The 20,787-nt window shown below is 43.4% G+C and overlaps 1 protein-coding gene across 5 annotated transcripts in view; it reads left to right on the top strand.

Moving 5' to 3' along the window:
- The window catches only part of MSL3 (MSL complex subunit 3), a 50,365-nt gene extending 34,712 nt beyond the window's left edge, over nucleotides 1-15,653 (top strand). For all 5 annotated transcript variants that reach the window (XM_056556164.1, XM_056556166.1, XM_056556167.1 and 2 more), the window contains 3 exons: nucleotides 4,262-4,361; nucleotides 4,638-4,722; nucleotides 15,243-15,653. In XM_056556164.1, the coding sequence (XP_056412139.1) occupies nucleotides 4,262-4,361; nucleotides 4,638-4,722; nucleotides 15,243-15,342 (285 nt within the window). In that variant the 3' untranslated portion in view covers nucleotides 15,343-15,653. The remainder of the gene's footprint in view (nucleotides 1-4,261; nucleotides 4,362-4,637; nucleotides 4,723-15,242) is intronic.
- Nucleotides 15,654-20,787: the final 5,134 nt, after the last annotated feature.

The following is a 20,787-nucleotide window of genomic DNA, read 5'->3' on the forward strand; positions in this document are numbered from 1 at the left end:
AGCAGCTAGCGGCTAAGCAGCCGAAGTATAGTGGAACAGCAGCACCGTTTCACCTCTGACGCTTCTTCCGGTTCCACCGTTTCACCTCTATGACGCTTCTTCCGGTTCCACCGTTTCACCTCTGACGCTTCTTCCGGTTCCACCGGAACCGGAAGAAGCATCATAGACGTGAAACGGTGCTGTTGTTCCAGTATACTTCGGCTGCCTAGCCGCTAGCTGTTCTCCCTCCCTGTGCACTCGGGTGTGAATCCTTATGTATGGACATTGCCTATTGCCTGAATAAATTCCTGATTTTAAAAGGGATCCTGTGGTGAGTGCAGACACTTTCTTCTTTGCTATTGGATTTATAGAAATATATACTGTAAATATTTTCCTTTTCGCATAAATTGGCCTGGTCTTTGAAAGGTCCAGTTAAAATCACTAGGTGATAAGCTGTTCATGGAAATCCAGCTCCAGCTGCCAGGGCCACCCACCATGAGTTATCACTAGATGAAAACTGTTAGATCTGTTTTGCAGGGTTGGCTTACAGGGAAAGGGGGCAAGCAGGTTCTCACTCACTACTAAAATAAATAAAAAAAATAACATATATATGGTCATGTGTCCTATGAAGTTATATTTCTGATTGCCCCAAAACAGTATTATTTCTGTGAAGCGTTCTTTTTGTTATAAAAGTGTATTTAAAGGAGATATGCGGCGAAAATGTTTTAAATCATCCTGTGCCCGGGCTGCAAAAAAAACAAACAATAAAACTTTAACTCACCTCTCTGCGTTCCTCCGTTGCGGAGATATGTGTCCCGTCCCTCCGATGCTGCTGGCTTCTTAGGCTCAAAACGTCACAGCGCTGTCAGCGTATCGCCGGCCACAGTGATGTTCGCCTCGGCCGGTGATAGGCTGAGCGCACTGTCATGTAAGAAGCCTGGTCCCCGCCTTCTCCCTGCTGCCCGGGCTCCGTACTTAACAGTGCAATCAGCTTATCACCGGCCGAGGCGGGAAATTGCTGCGGCCGCTGATATGCTGATAGCGCTGTGCCGTTTCGATCCTAAGAAGCCAGGAGCACCGGAGGGACGGGACGCCAATATCTCCACAACAGGGGAACATAGGAAGGTGATTTGAAAGTTTTTTTTTTTTCTTGCAGCCCGGGCACAGGAGGAGTTAAAAATGTTTTGCCGCATATCTCCTTTAACATCACATAGGTCTTAATTCTGTAGACATGAAGACAATACTGCCCCCTTCTGGAGGTAAATTTCTTAGATACATTTTCTGTGTCTTGTTTAGCAATAGAATATATTTTCCGCTATTAACACAATTATGTTTTCAGTTCCTTTCATGGAAAAAAATAGTCGATCCATAGGGGCTTTAAAGGGGTACTCCGTCCCTAATACATCATATGTAGGGGATAAGATGTCTGGTCGCGGGGGGTCCTGCCGCTGGGGACCCCTGCAATCTGTCATTGCGCACCCACCTTTGTGAGCTCTCCGCAGCGCTTGAGGCTCCAAATGTGTTGCGTGACGACCACCGGGCTGGAGTATCATGGCATCACGACACCGCCCCTGTGTCACATCGTGCCCCGCCCCCTCAATGCAAGTCTATGGGAGGGGAGGTGACGTCATGATACTCCTGCCCCGTGGTCGTCACGCTGCACACTCGGAGCCTCCAGCGCTGCATGGAGCTCGCAAAGGTGGGCGCGCAATGACAGATAGCGGGGGACCTCGCAACCAGACACCTTTGCCCCTATCCCTTGGATAGGGTATAAGATGTATTAGGGCCGGAGTACCCCTTTAGGTTTGTGTCATTACTCCTAGTCAAGCCAGGACATGCATCCATAATACACACAGAAATGTATTAGCTAGTCTGATACCAGCTGAATACCAGTGTGAATGAGTCAGGACTCACTTAGGAGGGGGTCATTCTTAATCATTCACAATTAATAAGAAATGGCTTGAGAAATGTTCTTAGCTATTGTAACAAATCTTCTCAGATAATTCCAGGTAAAGGTCAATCAAAATAAGTGGGGTGCGGGTCCTCTATGAAGGACTGAGGTATGTTGTACTTATGGCAAGTAAACACTTTCTGAATCAGGTATGGGGAATAAGTAAAGACCTGTAAAATCCTACATTTAAAGGGGTACTCCGGTGAAAACCTTTTTTCTTTTAAATCAACTTGTGCCGGAAAGTTAAATATATTTGTAAATTATTTCTATTAAAAAATCTTAATCCTTCCAGTACTTATTAGCTGCTGAATGCTACAGAGGAAATTCCTTTCTTTTTGGAACACTGATGACATCACGAGCACAGTTCTCTCTGCTGACATATCTGTCCATTTTAGCAACCATGCATAGCAGATGTATGCTAACGGCAGCATGGTGGCTCAGTGGTTAGCACTGCTGCCTTGCAGTGCTGGGGACTTGGGTTCAAATCCCACTAAGGACAACAATAAATAAAGCATTATTATTATTATTATAATAACGTCAGCAGAGAGAACTGTGGTCGTGATGTCATCAGAGAGCATTCCAAAAAGAAAAGAATTTCCTCTGTAGTATTCAGCAGCTAATAATTACAGGAAGGATTAAGATTTTTTAATAATAGAAGTAATTTACAAATATGTTTAACTTTCTGCCACCAGTTGATTTAAAAGAAAAAAGGTTTTCACCGGAGTACCCCTTTAACCCCTTAAGGACCAAGGACGTACCGGTACGTCCTTGGTCCTGCTCTTCTGATATAACGCGGGGTTACACAGTAACCCCGCGTCATATCATGGCGGGCCCGGCGTCATAGTGAAGCCGGGACCCGCCTCTAATAGCGTGCAGCGCCGATCGCGGCGCCGCGCGCTATTAACCCTTTAGCCGCGCGCTCAAAGCTGAGCCGCGCGGCTAAAAGTGAAAGTTCCCGGCTAGCTCAGTCGGGCTGTTCGGGATAGCCGCGGCTAATCGCGGCATCCCGAACAGCTGACAGGACAGCGGGAGGGCCCCTTCCTGCCTCCTCGCTGTCCGATCGCCGAATGACTGCTCAGTGCCTGAGATCCAGGCATGAGCAGTCATCCGGCAGAATCGTTGATCACTGGTTTCTTATGAGAAACCAGTGATCAACATAGAAGATCAGTGTGTGCAGTGTTATAGGTCCCTATGGGACCTATAACACTGCAAAAAAAAAGTGAATAAAGATCATTTAACTCCTCCCCTATTAAAAGTTTGAATCACCCCCCTTTTCCAATAAAAAAAAAAAACAGTGTAAATAAAAATAAAAATAAACATATGTGGTATCACCGCGTGCGGAAATGTCCGAATTATAAAAATATATCATTAATTAAACCGCTCGCAAAAAAATTCCAAAGTCCAAAATAGTGCATTTTTGGTCACTTTTTATATCATTTAAAAATGAATAAAAAGTGATCAATAAGTCCTATCAATGCAAAAATGGTACCGTTAAAAACTTCAGATCACGGCGCAAAAAATGAGCGCTCATACCGCCCCATACACGGAAAAATTAAAAAGTTATAGGGGTCAGAAGATGACAATTTTAAACGTATTAATTTTCCTGCATGTAGTTATGATTTTTTCCAGAAGTCCGACAAAATCAAACCTATATAAGTAGGGTATCATTTTAATCGTATGGACCTACAGAATACATATCAGGTGTCATTTTTACCAAAAAATGTACTACGTAGAAACGGAAGCCCCCAAAAGTTACAAAACAGCGTTTTTTTTTTTTCAATTTTGTCGCACAATGAATTTTTTCCCCGCTTCACCATAGAATTTTGGGCAAAATGACTGACGTCATTACAAAGTAGAATTGGTGGCGCAAAAAATAAGCCATCATATGGATTTTTAGGTGTAAATTTGAAAGAGTTATGATTTTTTAAAGGCAAGGAGCAAAAAACGAAAATGCAAAAACGGAAAAACCTCCGGTCCTTAAGGGGTTAAGAGAGCCATTTGAAGGCAGTATGCTGAGTCGCTGTGCTCAACATGTGGTAGCCGTTTCTGATGGTTTTAATGCCTATGGATTAATGTTAGAATTGTACTTATCAGTGCTGGTTTTCACTTCCCTTGACCAACTGTGCTGCCTTTACATTCTGCTGAACACCAGGAGACACAACATTGACAAGTGGGATTTATGGTCTTCCAGAAAATGCTTTAAAAAGTCCTGTATACATGTACACATTAATAGTAATAAATGTCAGCATTGGATTTTATACATAATGGTAATGTGAACCTGTGGATACTAACGTCTTGTATATTCTAATTGCATAATAAACTTTCCTGTAGGTGTTGTCTTGGAAACTAATGCCAGAAAATTACCCTCAAAGTGACCAGCCACCTCCTCCTTCCTATATATATGGCTCGCAGCATTTACTTCGTTTGTTTGGTAAGAGATATGTTAGTGGCAAAGACACATTGGATTCTCTGCTAACTGCTGCTTGTTGTGCTCTTCAAAGCTTTGTCTCCTTATAAAGCACTTTCCTGCTGCTTCTTCAGTTTACATTCCCAGACATTTAGATCTTTCTTTTTAAAGTTTGATATTTTTAAGTTCCTAATTGATTTCTTTGTCCTTAGTAATAGTGACAATAAAAATGTAATAACTAATGCAATAAAAAAAATAAACTAAAAAAAAAACCTTGTTTACTTTTTTTTTTTCTTTAAGTGAAACTTCCAGAAATAATGGGGAAGATGTTCTTTGCGGAGAAGAACTTGAAGGTTTTGCTCAAGCACTTTGAACTTTTTCTAAGGTATGTAGATGTCCTGCAGTTTTAATTCACCTTTGTTTAAAGTAGGGTATAGTGGGAAATGCCAAAATATCTGTGTTTTTAATTCTAGTTAGACTAGACAAAACTATTGGGACACCTACACAATACATCTATTGGAGCTTTTAGAACATCCCATTCTAAATGCATCGAAATTATTACTCTATTATGCCTCCACCTCCCCCCTGCAGTTATAGCAGCTTTCCTTCTTCTGGAAAAACTTTCTACAACATATTTGAGTTTGTCCATTCATCCAGAAGAGCATTTGTTAAGTCAATCACAGATGTTGGAAGAGATTCACAATCTCTTTCCTAGCTCATAGATTTTTATGAGGTCGAGGTTATGGCTGTGTGCAGGCCTGTCAAATTCATCCACCGTGCCTTTATGGACCTTGATTTGTGCACTACAACACATTAATGTGGAACAGAAAAGGGCTGAACCCAAACCGTTCTACAAAGTTGGAGACCTATAATTGTTTATAGAAAAAGTAGATATAGTAAAGGTATCTACCAACCGAGAATAAGCAGGTTTCCCATTTAAATATTACCAGATAATATTCTGTTGTTTACATTCTGTTCACTTGTACTAGGTTTCATGACCCTTAACCTGTGTATTATGGATGTACAATGCGTTCACTTTGATGGGCCTGTGGTCTGACGTTGTTTACTTTTCAATAAAACAAATAAAAAATATATATTACCAGAGAATACAGGGGAACTGAATAAAACTTAACTTTTAATTGTATATTAAAAATCAATTCGACTTCCGATTCCGACGCGGCCGATGTAGGAGCTTCTGCAGTGAGCTCCCGCACCTCCCCAGCTTGTACCTGCCCGTTCCCGGCTCCACGCAGTCTCACGATCCGGTGACAGGCCCCCGGAGACGCTGCTCACCTCCAGGTATGGAGCGCTTCATTCAGCGCAGCAGAGGTCCGCCCGCAACGCCGACACCGGCCTCCACCATAAAGACAAAAGACTGCTCACACAAAATGGCCGCGACCGCGTCTAATACCACTGCAGTGACGTGGGCAGCCCCACAGCATCTTCTGCCCTCTCCGCACACCGAGGACTCTCAGGGGGAAATGGAGGTCACTTTGTCAGCCCCCTCACCTGCCAGTGCCTTACCTTCAGGACAGGCTGATAGTGCTGATAAAAGGGGCATGAATAACACCTCTGAGGGTGCGTCGCACACAAGCCAGCCACCTGCCTCACAAGGACTGCCAGTCCACATTGACTATCAATTGCTGGCCGCTGAAATGGCACTCTGCATTACCCCTAACGTGCAACAGATAGTTGAGGAGGTACTCAAAGCTACCTTACAGAACCTGACTCTGGAAGTGTCTGCTCATACAGGGCGAATCACAGACATTGAACAGAGGGTGTCGCAATTGGAGAATGGCGATTCTCTTACGGAACGACGATTGAAAGCGGCAGAGGTTGAACTATCCAGAGTGTCAGAGAAAATGGAGGACCTTGAAAACAGGTCCAGAAGGAATAACCTGCGTATAGTTGGTGTGAAAGAATCTATCCATTCCGCTGATCTGCAACCATTCTGTGAGAGGGACTTGCCTAAAACACTGGGCCTGTCACACCCCTGCAGGGTGGAAAGGCACACAGGATCGGGCCGCCTCCAGATCCAGCCTCAATTGGTCCTGCAGCTTTGGCGCATCGTCCTCGGCAAGTAATTTTGAAACTCCTGGACTTCAATGATAAGGTGGAGATATTACGTGCTTACAGACGACTGTCCCAGCCCTTTGTAGTCCAGGGTATGCGCCTTCTCATATTTGAAGATTTCTCTGTGGAGGTGGCTAAACGGAGACGAGCTTTCAGCACCATCTGTACTACACTCTTTAAAGCCAAGTATAGATTTCAGTTACTGTATCCTGCTATATTGAGAGTATTCCACCCAGACGGATCTATTTCTACCTATAAAACTCCAGAAGCCGCTTCCTCATCCTTGGAACAAATCCTGAATTCCTCATCCAGAAGATCTGCACGCTCTACCCCGATTAGGAGATCCCGCTCTCCTAGGCGAGACGACCGCTCCAGATCACCTGCCAGAGATGCAGAATGCTCTCCTGCACCGAGAAGCCGCCGACGTAGACAGCGCTCTCCAAAGAAGGGATATGGCGGGGAACGCAACTCCTCACCGGACTGAGACTTGACTTCCTTTTTGCGTTGCCTCGCTGACTGATCCTGCCTTTTGAACAGACCGACCGGTACTCGAGCCACTGGGAACAGGTTTTTCTTCTCCTCTCCTATTATTCCACTATGTTTGTATATTTTTCTTTTTGTGGAGGGGGCATACAATCGCAAGAGGCCACGAGCGGAGGTTACTTTTCCCTGGGCTTTAGTGTCTCTCGCATGTTTTCTAACATTGACATCTCTGGGTCTAGGAGCCGATTATTTGGGGGGACTCATTGTTTTGCTGTTTTTGGTGATACCGATGTCGTCCGAAAAAAGGAAGTCTGGTTACAACTGTCGGCCCCCTGGGTCTTCCTTAGTGTTTTTTTTGGGTTGTTTTAGTTTGTTTTCATTATGAGGAATATGTTGCATTATTCTCCATGCTGTTTATCTTTGCAGGACAGGGGATTCATACCACACACTATGGTTACACGGTATAGTCAGAACACACATTGGTTTCTTTTAGCCACTGCTATGACATGCATTCTTCCGACTTCATATTCTTTAGTGATTTCTGGTACATATCTGCCGGTCTCATTAGCGGGATTTTGTTATGCTTAAAATAATATCCTGGAATGTAAGGGGCCTTAGGTCCCCACATAAGCGAAGATTATTTTTACTCTTCCTGAAGAGGTCCTATTCCCCAGATATTGTATTATTACAAGAAACCCACCTAACAGACCAGGATTTCTTCAGGATGCGTCAACAATGGGTGGGTCAGGTGTATGGGTACTCCGCCAAAGACGGCAAAGCGGGAGTCCTCATACTATTAAACAAATCTTTTGCCTTTTCTCTTATCTCTCACAGTACTGACTCAGACGGCAGAGTATCACACCTCACCATAGAACACAATGGGGAGATTCTGACCCTTTACAATATCTACGCACCTAATGGTGAGAATGGATCTTTTTTAGGGAATTGGCCATTGAGATTCAATCGTATACAGTAGGCAGAAAACTGATAGGGGGCGACCTGAATACCGTTCTAGATGTTCGAGTAGACCGGAACAACCGGTATAGAGTATAGAGTTGAGCTATCGATTGTGTTCGGTGGACATTGGGGATCTGGCATTGTCAGATCATGCCCCAATAATCTTGCACCTATATCCCTCTTATCCCAAGGGAACAGATATACTTGTAGATTTCCTTCCTATCTGACAAAAGACGAGGACTTTGTGGAGTTGCTCAGGGCCTGGTGGTTTGAATTTTCGACTACTAATAACTCACACAGACAAGACCCGATATTGTTCTGGGAAACGGGGAAAACAGTGCTCAGGGGACGATTGATGGCCCATATCTCGGCACTAAAGCGCAAATCCTGCACACAACTTCACGCCACCAGCTCACGCCTAAAGGAGGCCTACGCTCTTTTTCTTAATTCCCCGAATAAATCACATAGGGAGGCATGGAAACGGGCCAAATCTGAATATGAGATATGGTTTGACAGACATGAACGTATGAAAAGATCTCAATTTGAGGTTGATCTCTTCCGTCACGGCAACAAAGCTGGACGTCTTTTGGCTTGCCTGGCGAAAGGGAGACAGCCCCCCTCCCACATAACTACACTTAGGGACTCAACGGGTACATTAAAACACGATCCTCATGCTATTAATAAAATATTAGAAAACTTTTATGCCACTTTATATGCAGACTCCGCTTCTAATCTACCTGCAGGGGAAACATTTTTGAGGAGTCTTGATCTCCCTTCTGTCGGATGATCAGAGGGAGGTGCCTAATGCTCCAGTCACGGAGGTAGAAATTCAGGCTGTCATCCGCAATTTACATAACAATAAAGCGCCAGGCCCTGACGGGTACACCGGGGAATTCTTTAAATCACTTTTACCACAACTTTCACCGCTACTTACCGATGTATACAAGGAATTTCTGTCTATGGGCAATATCCCTAATGAAGCCTCTATGGCCTACATTAAAGTGTTGCCTAAAAAGGGTAAAGACTTAAAGGATCCCGGCTCATACAGGTCCATATCATTGATAAACCAGGATGTCAAAATCTTGTCCGAAATCCTAGCAGACAGACTGGCGCAGTTCATGCCGACACTAGTGGGTACTCACCAGGTAGGCTTTATCAGACAACGATCCGCAACCATGAATATCAGAACAGTCATGGCAGTCTTGGATCGGCTCCAGCATGGCCCTCAACCGGGAGATCGACCAGCCCTACTGGCTCTTGACGCCGAAAAGGCGTTCGATAATTTAAGATGGGACTGGTTGGGGATGGTGCTGGACCGGGCGGGCCTACACGGTGCATTTTGTAATTATTTAACGGGAGTATATAGGGCGCCCATGGCCAGGATTTACATGTCAGGGATACTGTCATCACCCATTGCTTTATTTAAAGGGACAAGACAGGGTTGCCCTCTTTCGCCCCTTCTCTTCGACCTTGCATTGGAATTTCTAGCGCAATCATTACTGACTTCCTCAGTGTACGATGGCATCAGGGTCGGAGAGCGGGAGGTGAAACTTACCATGGTCGCAGATGACATTCTGCTCTTCTTAACCCCTTACGGACCAACACAAATAAACCTGTACGCCCCTGAAAGACCAGGCCTGTTTTTTCAAATCAGGGATGTCTGTCTTTATTAGAGAATAACTCTGGTAACGTTTTGCTAATCACGATAATTCTGACATTGTTTTTTTGTCACAAGTCGTCCTTCATGTACATAGTAAAAGTAAGCCGATATCATTTGTAGTTTTTTTTTTTACAATGCAAAAAATGACTTTTTTTTTAAAAAATTAAAATTTTTTGATATTTTAACACTAATAGTTTGCATATATTTATACATACTGACCAAATAGTTTATGAAACTTATACTTTCAGATGTCTACTTTATTTTGACAGCATTTTTTTTGTTTTTAATTAACATTTAAAATTAAATAGAAGCCTCACAATTTAACTTGTACTTTTCAAATTTTCAAAATTTCATCTCTTTTTTTGTGTGCTATGCAAGGTTTGCAGACATTTTAAGGTAGTAGAACATAGGAACACCCCCCCCCCCCCCCCCAAATTACCCAATTTTAAAAACTAGACCCCTCAAGGTATTCGCTAGGGGTACAGTGAGTATTTTAACACCATAGTTTTTGGGCAGGAATTACAATGTCAGTGTTAAAAATTCGAAATTTGCCTTTTTTCACAAATGCATCATTTGTGGGGCATATTTTTCGTACATCACTTCTGATATTGCAAGAAATGCACCCTATATTTTATTAAGCTGCTCGGCCCATGTTTGGAAATACCCCCGTTTAGGCCATATTTGGTTCCTTGGCCGCGTTGAAGGACCCAGAAGGAGAGGAGCCCCCTTTGGCTTTCAGGGCATCATTATATGAATAGTCCCCATTCATACTGCGTTTCTGCAGTATAGGTGTCCGTTGTCATGTCAAAAAAGGGATGCCAATGTATACTGTAGCAGTCTCATTCAGAAATGAATGGAGCTGCTACAGTATACGTCAGCAACACTCTTTTTGATGTGATGCTGACGGATACCTCTAACACTGCGGAAACGCAGTATGAATGGGACGCAGTGTAGGGTCACATAGAGCGCATCCGCAGCATATTTCACACCGCGGATGCCCCCGGCAGTCACAAGGGCGAGATCACTGCTGTGGCTGGGTAGCTCAGTGTGTCCGCTCATGACTGCCGGCGGGAAATCCACCGCTATTAGAGGACACACAAAGCTACCCAGCCGCAGCAGGGAGCTCATTATTGTGACTGTTGGCGGGCATCCGCAGCACGTAATATGCTGCGGATGTGAGCCGTGTGATCCTACACATTATACATTTTTATTTTTTACTATATTTATTTAATAAATGTGTTTTTATTTATTTATTTCTTTTACACTTTTTTTATACTTCTTGTTTTTGTACACTTTTATTTATTTTATTTTATTTTTTCACTTTTTAATGCTTTGGAATACTTAGTATTCCAAAGCATTGCAGATATAGGCTGCCTGCTAGTTTTACACTAGCTGGCAGCATATGAGGACGTGCCTCTGGCATGTCCTCACAGGCAATAACCGGGGCAGACCTGGGGGTCCTTGTAAAGACCCCCGGCTGCCCAGGTAAGCAGCAGCACCCCGCGATCGTTGCGGGGTGCTACAGGAGAGAGACAGAGGGATTCCCCTCCCTCTGTCAAAACTCCTTACAGCTCGCGGTTGCTTCCGAACGCGGCTGTAAGGGTTAAACTGCCGGGACCGAAGTTTTCTTCGGTCCCGGCAGTGCGGCAGGTCCCCGCCTGCCGGGGATCACACACAGCACCCAGCGATCGCGCTGCAGGGGTGACAGAGGGAGCTCCCTCCCTCTGTCATAACACTTACAGCCCGCGGTCACTTCCGACCGCGGCTGTAAGGGTTAAACTGCCGGGACCGAAGTTTACTTCAGTCCCGGTAATGCGGCAGGGTCCCGGCTGTGTGTTACAGCCGAGTCTCCGCCGCGATCTCGTGGGTGCACTGGGCAGCACCCACGAGAACCATGGACGAGTATACACGTCCTGGTGCGGGAACATGCATCCACCCTGGACGTGTATACACGTCCATGGTCGTTAAGGGGTTAAATGACCCAAGCGCCTCGCTGCATATTATTTTAGACCACCTAACCCTCTTTGGCACTTTCTCGGGCTATAAGGTCAACGTTTCCAAATCGGAACTACTTCCGCTGGGTATACACCTGCCACACTGGTTGGCTAACATAGCTCAATTGGGTATCTTCATAGCGGACTCCTTGGTTACCTATTTGGGGATTAAAGTAGGAAAAAACCCTGGTACGATTTATTCGCTTAACTTCCCCCCCAATCATATCTAAAATATGCACAGAACTGGCAAGATGGCATGGCCTTCCTCTAACCTTCATGGGGAGATGTCATTTAGTTAAAATGGTTAGTTTCGCGCAACTCTTATATCCACTCCAGACCTTACCGCTACTCCTTAAACATGCAGATATACGTAAATTCAGCCTTGACCAAATTTATATGGGCTGGCAAACGTCCCCGTATTGCTCTCCACAAATTAATGCTAGACAAACAGGAGGGGGGACTAAATTTCCCTAATGTGGGGGGATACAATCTTTCTTGCTTGTTTCGTTTTGTGATTGATTGGATCCATGGCTCTTCCTTTCATGTGGTGGGCGATTTGGAAAGGGCACTGGCGTATCCCTGGGACCTGCGGATCCTTTTACACACAGTTTATGCAAAAATGCCCAGTTTAATGAAACGATCTGTCTTTCTAAGGGACACCGTGGCCACATGGAAGGAAGTTCGTAAATTATTTAAACTACCATTCCTGATATCTAAATATCACCCGTTGAGTTGTCATCCTGAATTGCCTGTAGCCATCCCTACACACACATTAACTTTGTGGGCACACAAGGGTCTATCCTATGCACGCGATCTGATTGATAAACCCAACAAACGCTGGCTATCTCCTCAAACCTTATAGACCACCTTTCACCTGCCTCCCTCACATATCTTCGATTTAAATCATATATATTCTTTTTTTTTTTTTTTTTTCTCACGCTTACGCAACCCTGAGATAGAAACACACGACCACGCCCTATATTACCTTATTGGTTCGGTTCCTCATAAATTGTCAATATCCTCCATATACGCGACACTTAAAAAGCTGTTGTTCAAGATAGACCCCTCAAAAATGTTTGCGTCCTGGTCCGAATGGATTCCAGATGCTGATATCTCCGACTGTGTATTACATGGGTGGTCGATCATTCGTAGGTGTATCATTAATGAACGTTGGCGAGAAACATACTTTAAACTAGCTCATAGAGCGATCTATGGTTTTAACATCTTACCGACCCCCAACTTCCCGGATAGGATCACTGCTTGCTCTAAATGTTCCATGCCCCTAACTGACCTTTGGCATGGAATTTGGACTTGCACTCACATAATACCTTACTGGAGACATTTGCTCGCCTATATCACACAAACATGGATTGTGACTCTGCCTAACACTCCGAGAGCTCTACTGTTTCATCAATTCAGACCACCTGACCCTTACAACACTCCCTACCGAAAGTACCCCAATTGGTCCATATTACACTATTGGTGGCATTGAGATGTATTTTTGATTCATGGCTTTCATCCTCACCACCTACTATTTCTATGGTGACTTCCCAAATGAAACATCTATGTAACCTTGACAGGCTTGACTCAGAGAGACATAAGACTACACGCACTACCAAATTCTTTGATAAATGGGAAGTGAGCATTATTCAACAGATGAAATTGCAGAAATAGTTAGGCCCTTCAGTTCCACTGAGTGGTACTGCTTGGGAGTCATCAGGAATACCTTAGGTGCCTTGCAACTTCCACCATGAATGCACCATTGATATGTCCGTCAAGGGGGTACACGTTTACGATGTCTATGCATACACGTTTAAATGGGATTTTCGATTTGTGTGGCTTTACTGTTGATATGATGATATACTGTTCAGACTGCATATTTTTCATGTATCAGTATATATCTACATGTCCTAATGACCCTATTGCACGGCTCTGTAAGAAAATGGCGGCTATTTTTGCTCTATAGTTAGATTGTTAGATTGTTTTCCTTCCTTTTCCTTGAAAATTTTCAATAAAATGTGTTTTATAAAAAAAAAAAAAAAAAAAAATTCACAATAAAGTGAATGTACTGTGGATAATGCCCAGTTAGGCCTTTCCACCAATAAGACGCAAAAGAGTGAATAAAGACACACTGTTAAATCAAAATGGTACCACATAACAATAGAATGTAGTCCCCAAAAATTGTCCGTGTTTCGGACACGGTAAGAGTGACCTCCTCAGGGGCTTAGTGGGAGACAATAGCCTATGTATACTGTAAAGAAAACTCCTTCCAAACACTTAATTCGCACAAAAAGCACATATAGGGCTGTTGATACAGTAGCAGCCCTATTATAGATCAGAGTATAGGTACCACTGTGCTCTCTTAATTGTAGAGCACAGATATAAAAAGGCCTTTGACCCGGTCTGAATGGTCCAGTAAGACAGAACACCTTACTGGACCATTCAGTCCGGGTCAAATGCCTGTTCCTGTGCAAACCTGCAGTGGCGGGGAGCTATGCGATCATGCCGGCTGCCATGCGCAACTGGGCATTATGCACAGTACATTCACTTTATTGTGTATTGATTTTTAATATACAATTAAAAGTTAAGTTTTAGTCACTTCTCCTGTACCAAACTTTACCATTGGCAGAATGGAGTCAGGAACGTAATGTTTTCCTGGCATTCACTAAACCCAGACGTGTCTATCAGACTGCTAGAGAAACAGGATTCATCACAATGCTTTTCACCACTCTATCTGATGCTTGGCATTGGGTTGGTGACGTAAAGCTTGCATGCAACTACTGTTCATTGGAAACTCGCGCCATAAAACTGGTAGAGCACAGTTTCTGTGCTGGGTTAAATGCCAGATAACTCTGAAGTTCTTAAACAGCGTGTAGGCGACACTTATGCACCATGTGTCTCATCACTCAGAGACGACGCTCTGTAACTTTATATGACTTGCCGCTTTGTGGCTTAGTCACTGCAGTTCCTAAACCCTTCCACCTTTCACTAATACCACTCACGGTTTATTGTGGGAGATCTAGGGCAGTGTTTCCCAACCAGGGTGCCTCCAGCTGTTGCCAAACTACAACTCCCAGCATGCCCGGACAGCCTTCGGCTGTCCGGGCATGCTGGGAGTTGTAGTTTGGCAACAGCTGGAGGCACCCTGGTTGGGAAACACTGATCCAGGGGGATAGATATTTAAATACCAGACTTGTCACATCTGTGGCATCCTGTTAACACGCTAGAATTTAATGGACTCTTTAAAACCACCTACCGTATTCTCTTAAATGAAGGCAGACTGCATTGGTTGGTGCTGGATTGATACACCTGAATACATTAATACTTTTCTTCATATAGCGTATGTGTATGTGGCCCAAATCAGGTCAAATCCAACAGATGGTTTTGTGCGCCACTTCTAATAATTAACGTGTAATAGGTCCCTCTTTCATGTACGGGGAAGGGTAATGAAATGGAGTTCTCTGTACCATCAGCTTGACTCCTACTTCTATCCAGACTGTATATTTTGACATGCCATGGAGAAATGGTTAGATAACACTGAGTCTACAACCTTTCACCGATTTCAAACCTTATTGAGGACCAAGATCCTTTTCGCAATGTCCTCTCTTCCATGGCATGTTTTGAAGGCCCCCTCCCTTTTACTGTTATAAGTAGTGCTTAGAAAAGTGTATAACTGTTGGGTAATGGATACTGTATCTGTATATGTAATATATATATCATTTTTTTTTTCTTCTTCAGATTTCTTGCAGAATATCATGAAGACTTTTTCCCAGAGTCGGCGTATGTGGCCGCCTGCGAGACACAATATAGCACCAAGAATCCTCGTGCTATATACTGAAGTTACCATCCAGCGTGGTCATTCTTGATTCCTCCATTTTGTGAACTCTTTGGACGCCTCATAAGTTTTGTTGTATATTTTGGAAAGTTGATGTGAATTTGTGAAAAGGACTTAAGAAACGCATGTAATGAACAAGCAGATGAACAGAGGACTCTTGCTGCATTCTTTCTCAACACTTTCTGTAAAAGAAAACCGGAGGGACAAAATGGATTTCCCAGAAGTCACTTCACAACAAGGATTTTAAAATGTCATCTGCTTTTATGAACTGTCACGTTGAATTGTGTAAAATAAACTTTGTGTTTATGAAATGATTTTCATTGTGGTTTGGTAGGTTTTTGCCTAGACAAAGAACATCTTAATTTCAATGAAGATAATGTATGTAATCAAAGTAAAAATCTTGTCTGTATTGGCTTCAATTTCACAGTAATGACTAGAGATGAGCGAACTTACAGTAAATTCGATTCGTCACAAACTTCTCGGCGCGGTAATTGATGACTTATCCTGCATAAATTAGTTCAACTTTCAGGTGCTCCCGTGGGCTGGAAAAGGGGGATACAGTCCTAGGAGACTCTTTCCTAGGACTGTATCCATCTTTTTCAGCCCACCGGAGCACCTGAAAGCTGAACTAATTTATGCAGGATAAGTCATCAACTGCCGAGCCAAGAAGTTTGTGACGAATTGAATTTACTGTAAGTTTGCTCATCTCTAGTAATGACCTTTAAAACATTTTTAAAGGGGTACTCCGGTGGAAAACATATATATATATATTTTTTTTATTAACTGGTGCCAGAAAGTTAAATTATTTACAAATCTGTTTATTTAAAAATCTTAATCCTTCCAGTTATTTTCTCTTTGGTTTTTTTTTCTGTCGGTCCACAGTGCTCTCTGCTGACACCTGCTGACATGTCGGGAACTGTCCAGAGAAAGATCGGTTTGAGATGGGGATTTGCTCCTGCTCTGGACAGTTCCTGACATGGACAGAGTTGTCAGCAGAGAGCACTGTGGACAGACAAGCTGATGAGTGCTGGAAGGATAAAGATTTTTACATAGAAGTAATTTACAAATCTGAATAAAAAAGGCAAACCCACACCTCAAAGACAGTCATAATGAATAATTATTTAAATCTTTTTTTTATTTTTTTATTATTCATTATCACTGTCTTTGAGGTGTGGGTTTGCCTTTTTTATTCAGATTTGTAAATTACTTCTGTGTAAAAATCTTTAAATAGATTTGCATAATAATTATTGTCTGAGACCGTGCTTTTAATATCAAATTAATAAAATGTATAAAAATGTTTTATGTATATATAAATTCCTCTCACAGGGCCCTTGTGGGAGGAATAATCACATAGATATAGCATGAAATATGATAACAATATGTGCAATAATAATAATGTGAGATAGCAGACTGCCAAATAATCCGGCAATGTGACTGATTCTCTGGCAATCTTGATTATCTAATAGTCCAGTAATGTACCAACTGATAATCCAGCAATGTGAATAATGGTGGAGTAATAGTAGAATTATGTATCCAAACAGTACTGTACAGTTAGCCACTGGTGGAAAAATATATTATCTTACCGACTTCACTGTGGGTGCCGTCTCTTCTCGCTGATGCGCTTCACATCTAGAGTTTGTTTGCAGGCTGAACTGTGTGCGCTTTCAATCGCCGAACGTGGCTGTTCCAGACTGCGCTGTACCCGGTAATCGCCGTGCGGTGTCTCCAAGGGCCTGTGAGAGCAGACTGTCGGTAATTCCTCGTGGTGGTGGTGGTTGACGTCAGCAGAAGATGGAGGTGGATGATGGAAGCACAGGAGTGGCAAGTATGTCGGCCACAGGAGCGGTGTATGAATCAGGTGGCAGCAAGTGGATCACAATTGTATGGGATGGATCCTAATAGGAGCAATGGATCTCTGAACCAAAAGTCGCTGGAGCCAGTATCGGACAGCTGGTAGCTTAAAGTCCGGACTTTAGTTCAATACCAGCCCCACCACCATCACAAGGAATTCATTATCACTGTCCTTGAGGTGTGAGTTTGCCTTTTTTTTCATTTTCTAAAATTCTCACACCTCTGGTATAGGTGTACTGCCCAATTCACCTTGGTCAGTGTCCAATTGTGAGCTGCACCATTGTTCCTATTAGCTTTCTAATTTACAAATATATTTAACTTTCTGGTACCAGTTGATTTAAAAAAAAGTTTTCCACCGGAGTACCCCTAAAATGCAGATTTGTGGCAAACCAATTCATGCTATATACAAAGAAAAAAAGACACTGGCAGGACCACACTGGTATGGGTCAGCTATACGGTGTTTAGTACATCTGCTATGTTTCTCCCGTCACAAAATAACGTCCGTTACTTACTATTAACTGGCTATGACGGGTTAAAACTGATAATGTAAAAATCCCATAGACTATAATGGAATTTTGTAACGATTTTTAGGGTTTTCATAATGGAACATATAACGGATCTTTAAAAACTGAAGGATAAATAGTGTGAAAGGGGCTTCCACAGTATACAAAATTGCTATAGTTTCTGGGTTTCTCAGGTTGCAGTGCAGCTCGAGACATCACATTGCTAGTCAGGTGATGACAGGGAGCCTGTCTTCTTCAATGGGTGGGGCGACCGCTGGGTCGGAAGGAGATCATTCTGCAATGAATTTTAGTTTTGCAACAGCTGGAGGCGCCCTGGTTAGAAGACACTTGATTGAGTATGGAAGGCAGCACACCTGTACGTCAATGGGTGGGGTGGCTGATGTATGGGGAGAAAAGGGACCTCACACTTACAAACAAGGTATTACAGTATTTGTAGTTTGATAGAGGGATTTCTAACAGGAAATAGCCAGTTCACAAAAAGACAGTCTCAGCGTTATGGTAATCTTACTACACAGCCATTTAGCCCCAAGGCAAACACTGATCCTTCCTAAGCATGTCCATTACTGTCTAGCAGGTAAGTCATTTAATCACCTTTTGGTGGATAACCCCTTTAACCCTACCAATTTCTTCTCTTCTACACTATACTGCAATTTTATTAATTTTTATATAGCCATTTATATATTGCAATTTAATGTTTATATTGCAATTTATATTGTATTTTATCTCTTCTCACCGTACTCTTTTAATAACCATTACCCTGCATTTCTCTATCTGTAATGGGCATGGGCATGTGCATGTACACATATATTCTCTTCATATATCCCACCTAGTCAAGTCAGTCTGAGTAGTTCCTTTACACATTACTTTGTACAATTTTATGCATATATCCATATCTATACACATTTATATATTTGTATACATTTCTTTTTATATGTGACTAGTTTTATATATTGTCATACATTTTAATGTTTTATTCTATACTATATAAGCACTCATAATCCAGTCCACACTTTATAATAAACTGAAACCGATGTCAATCAAAGTACATGGACAATATAAATTCAGCCCCCCCCCTTCCCATAGGTATGTGCAGAGTTACACCACCCCTCTTTCCCATAGGTATATGCAGAGTTACACCCCCCCTCTTTCCCATAGGTATAAGCAGGGACACCCCCCTTTCCTATAGGTATATGCAGAGTTGCACCCCCTTCTTTCCCATATGTATATGCAGAGTTACACCACCCCTCTTTCCCATAGGTATATGCAGAGTTACACCCCCCCCCTCTTTCCCATAGGTATAAGCAGGGACCCCCCCTCTTTCCCATAGGTATATGCAGAGTTACACCCCCCCTCTTTCCCATAGGTATATGCAGTTACACACACACACACACACCTCTTTCCCATAGTTATACACAGTTACACCCCCTCTTTCCCATAGGTATATGCAGGGTTGCACCCCCCCCCCTCTTTCCCATAGGTATTAGCAGGGACCCCCCCCCCCCCTTTCTCATAGGTATATGCAGAGTTACACTCCACCCCCCCCTCTTTCACATAGGTATATGCTGAGTTGCACCCCCCTCTTTCCCATAGGTATATGCAGAGCTACACCCCCCCCTCTCCCATAGGTATAAGCAGGGAAACCCCCCCCCCTCTTTCCCATAGGTATATGCAGAGTTACACCCCCTCTCTTTCACATAGGTATATGCAGAGTTACACCCCCCTCCCCTCTTTCCCATAGGTAAATGCAGAGTTATACATCCCCCCACCACCCTCTTTCCCATAGGCATATGGAGAGTTACACCCCCCTCCCCTCTTTCCCATAGGTAAATGCAGAGTTATACATCCTCCCACCACCCTCTTTCCCATAGGCATATGCAGAGTTACACCCCCCTCTTTCCCATAGGTATATGCAGAGTTACTCTCTCCCCTCTTTCCCATAGGTATATGCAAAGTTACACCCCCCCTCTTTCCCATTGGTATATGCAGAGTTACACACACCCCTCTTTACCATAGGTATAAGCAGGGACCACCCCTCTTTCCCATAGGTATATGCAGAGTTACACTCCCCCCCCATAGGTATATGCAGAGTTACACATCGCCCCCCACCACCCTCTTTCCCATAGGTATATGCAGAGTTAATAAATAAATAAAAAATGATGCTCACCTGATGTCCCACGCAGCGATTTCCTCAGCAGCAGGGGCCCGCGTCTTCTCCCCTCCACAGTACAGGTGCCGATGAGTGACGTCATCTGCGCCTGTACTGCGTGCTGCGGAGGTCACGTCTCCTCTGTGTTAGCTGCAGATGCGGCTTAGGCTGGGTTCACATCACGTTTTTGCCATACTGTTTTCAATCCTTTTTTCTAAAGAAAACCGTATGGCAAAAAAACGGATGGAACAGTATGGGAAAAGTAAACCGTATGCGTTTTTAAACTATACTGTTTTTAAAAGTGCATACAGTTCCGTCCGTTGTTATAAAAAAAAAAAAACATACGTTTTTGAAAGATCTGTCCATTTTTAATGGTAGGGGTCTTGGGTGGGGACTTTAGGATGCAAATGCACATTTGCAAACTAAAAACCGTGTACGGTTTCCCGTATGGAACCGTATACATATGCGGTTCCCATTGATGTCCATGTAAAAAAAAAAAAATGCGGTTGCAGCACGGTTTTTAAACTGGAGACAAAACCGTGGTCAACCACGGTTTTGAGTACGGGAGAAAACCGTACGCAACCGTATGCATCCGGGTGCATATGGAATTCAATTATTTGTCTATGTATACGGTTTTCAATACGCTTCCATACGTTTTCAATAATTAAATCGTATACGGGAAATGTACTTGAAAAACGTGGTGTGAACCCACTCTCAGACAGAGGGGACGCCTTCTCCTGTATGTGTGTGTATCTCAGAGGAGAAGGCAGCACTGTCTGCTGGGGATCTGGGATTGTCCCTGATCCTCAGTGGTGGCGGCGGCGGGCCCTTAACCCGGCCGAGCCCTCGGACGACATCCAATCGGACCGGCCAGTCAGTCCGCCCCTGGCACCCCCCTTGTGAGTGGCACCAGGGGTGGCCCCCCCC

The sequence above is a fragment of the Hyla sarda genome, chromosome 2 (assembly GCF_029499605.1).
Source record: "Hyla sarda isolate aHylSar1 chromosome 2, aHylSar1.hap1, whole genome shotgun sequence".
NCBI lineage: Eukaryota > Metazoa > Chordata > Amphibia > Anura > Hylidae > Hyla > Hyla sarda.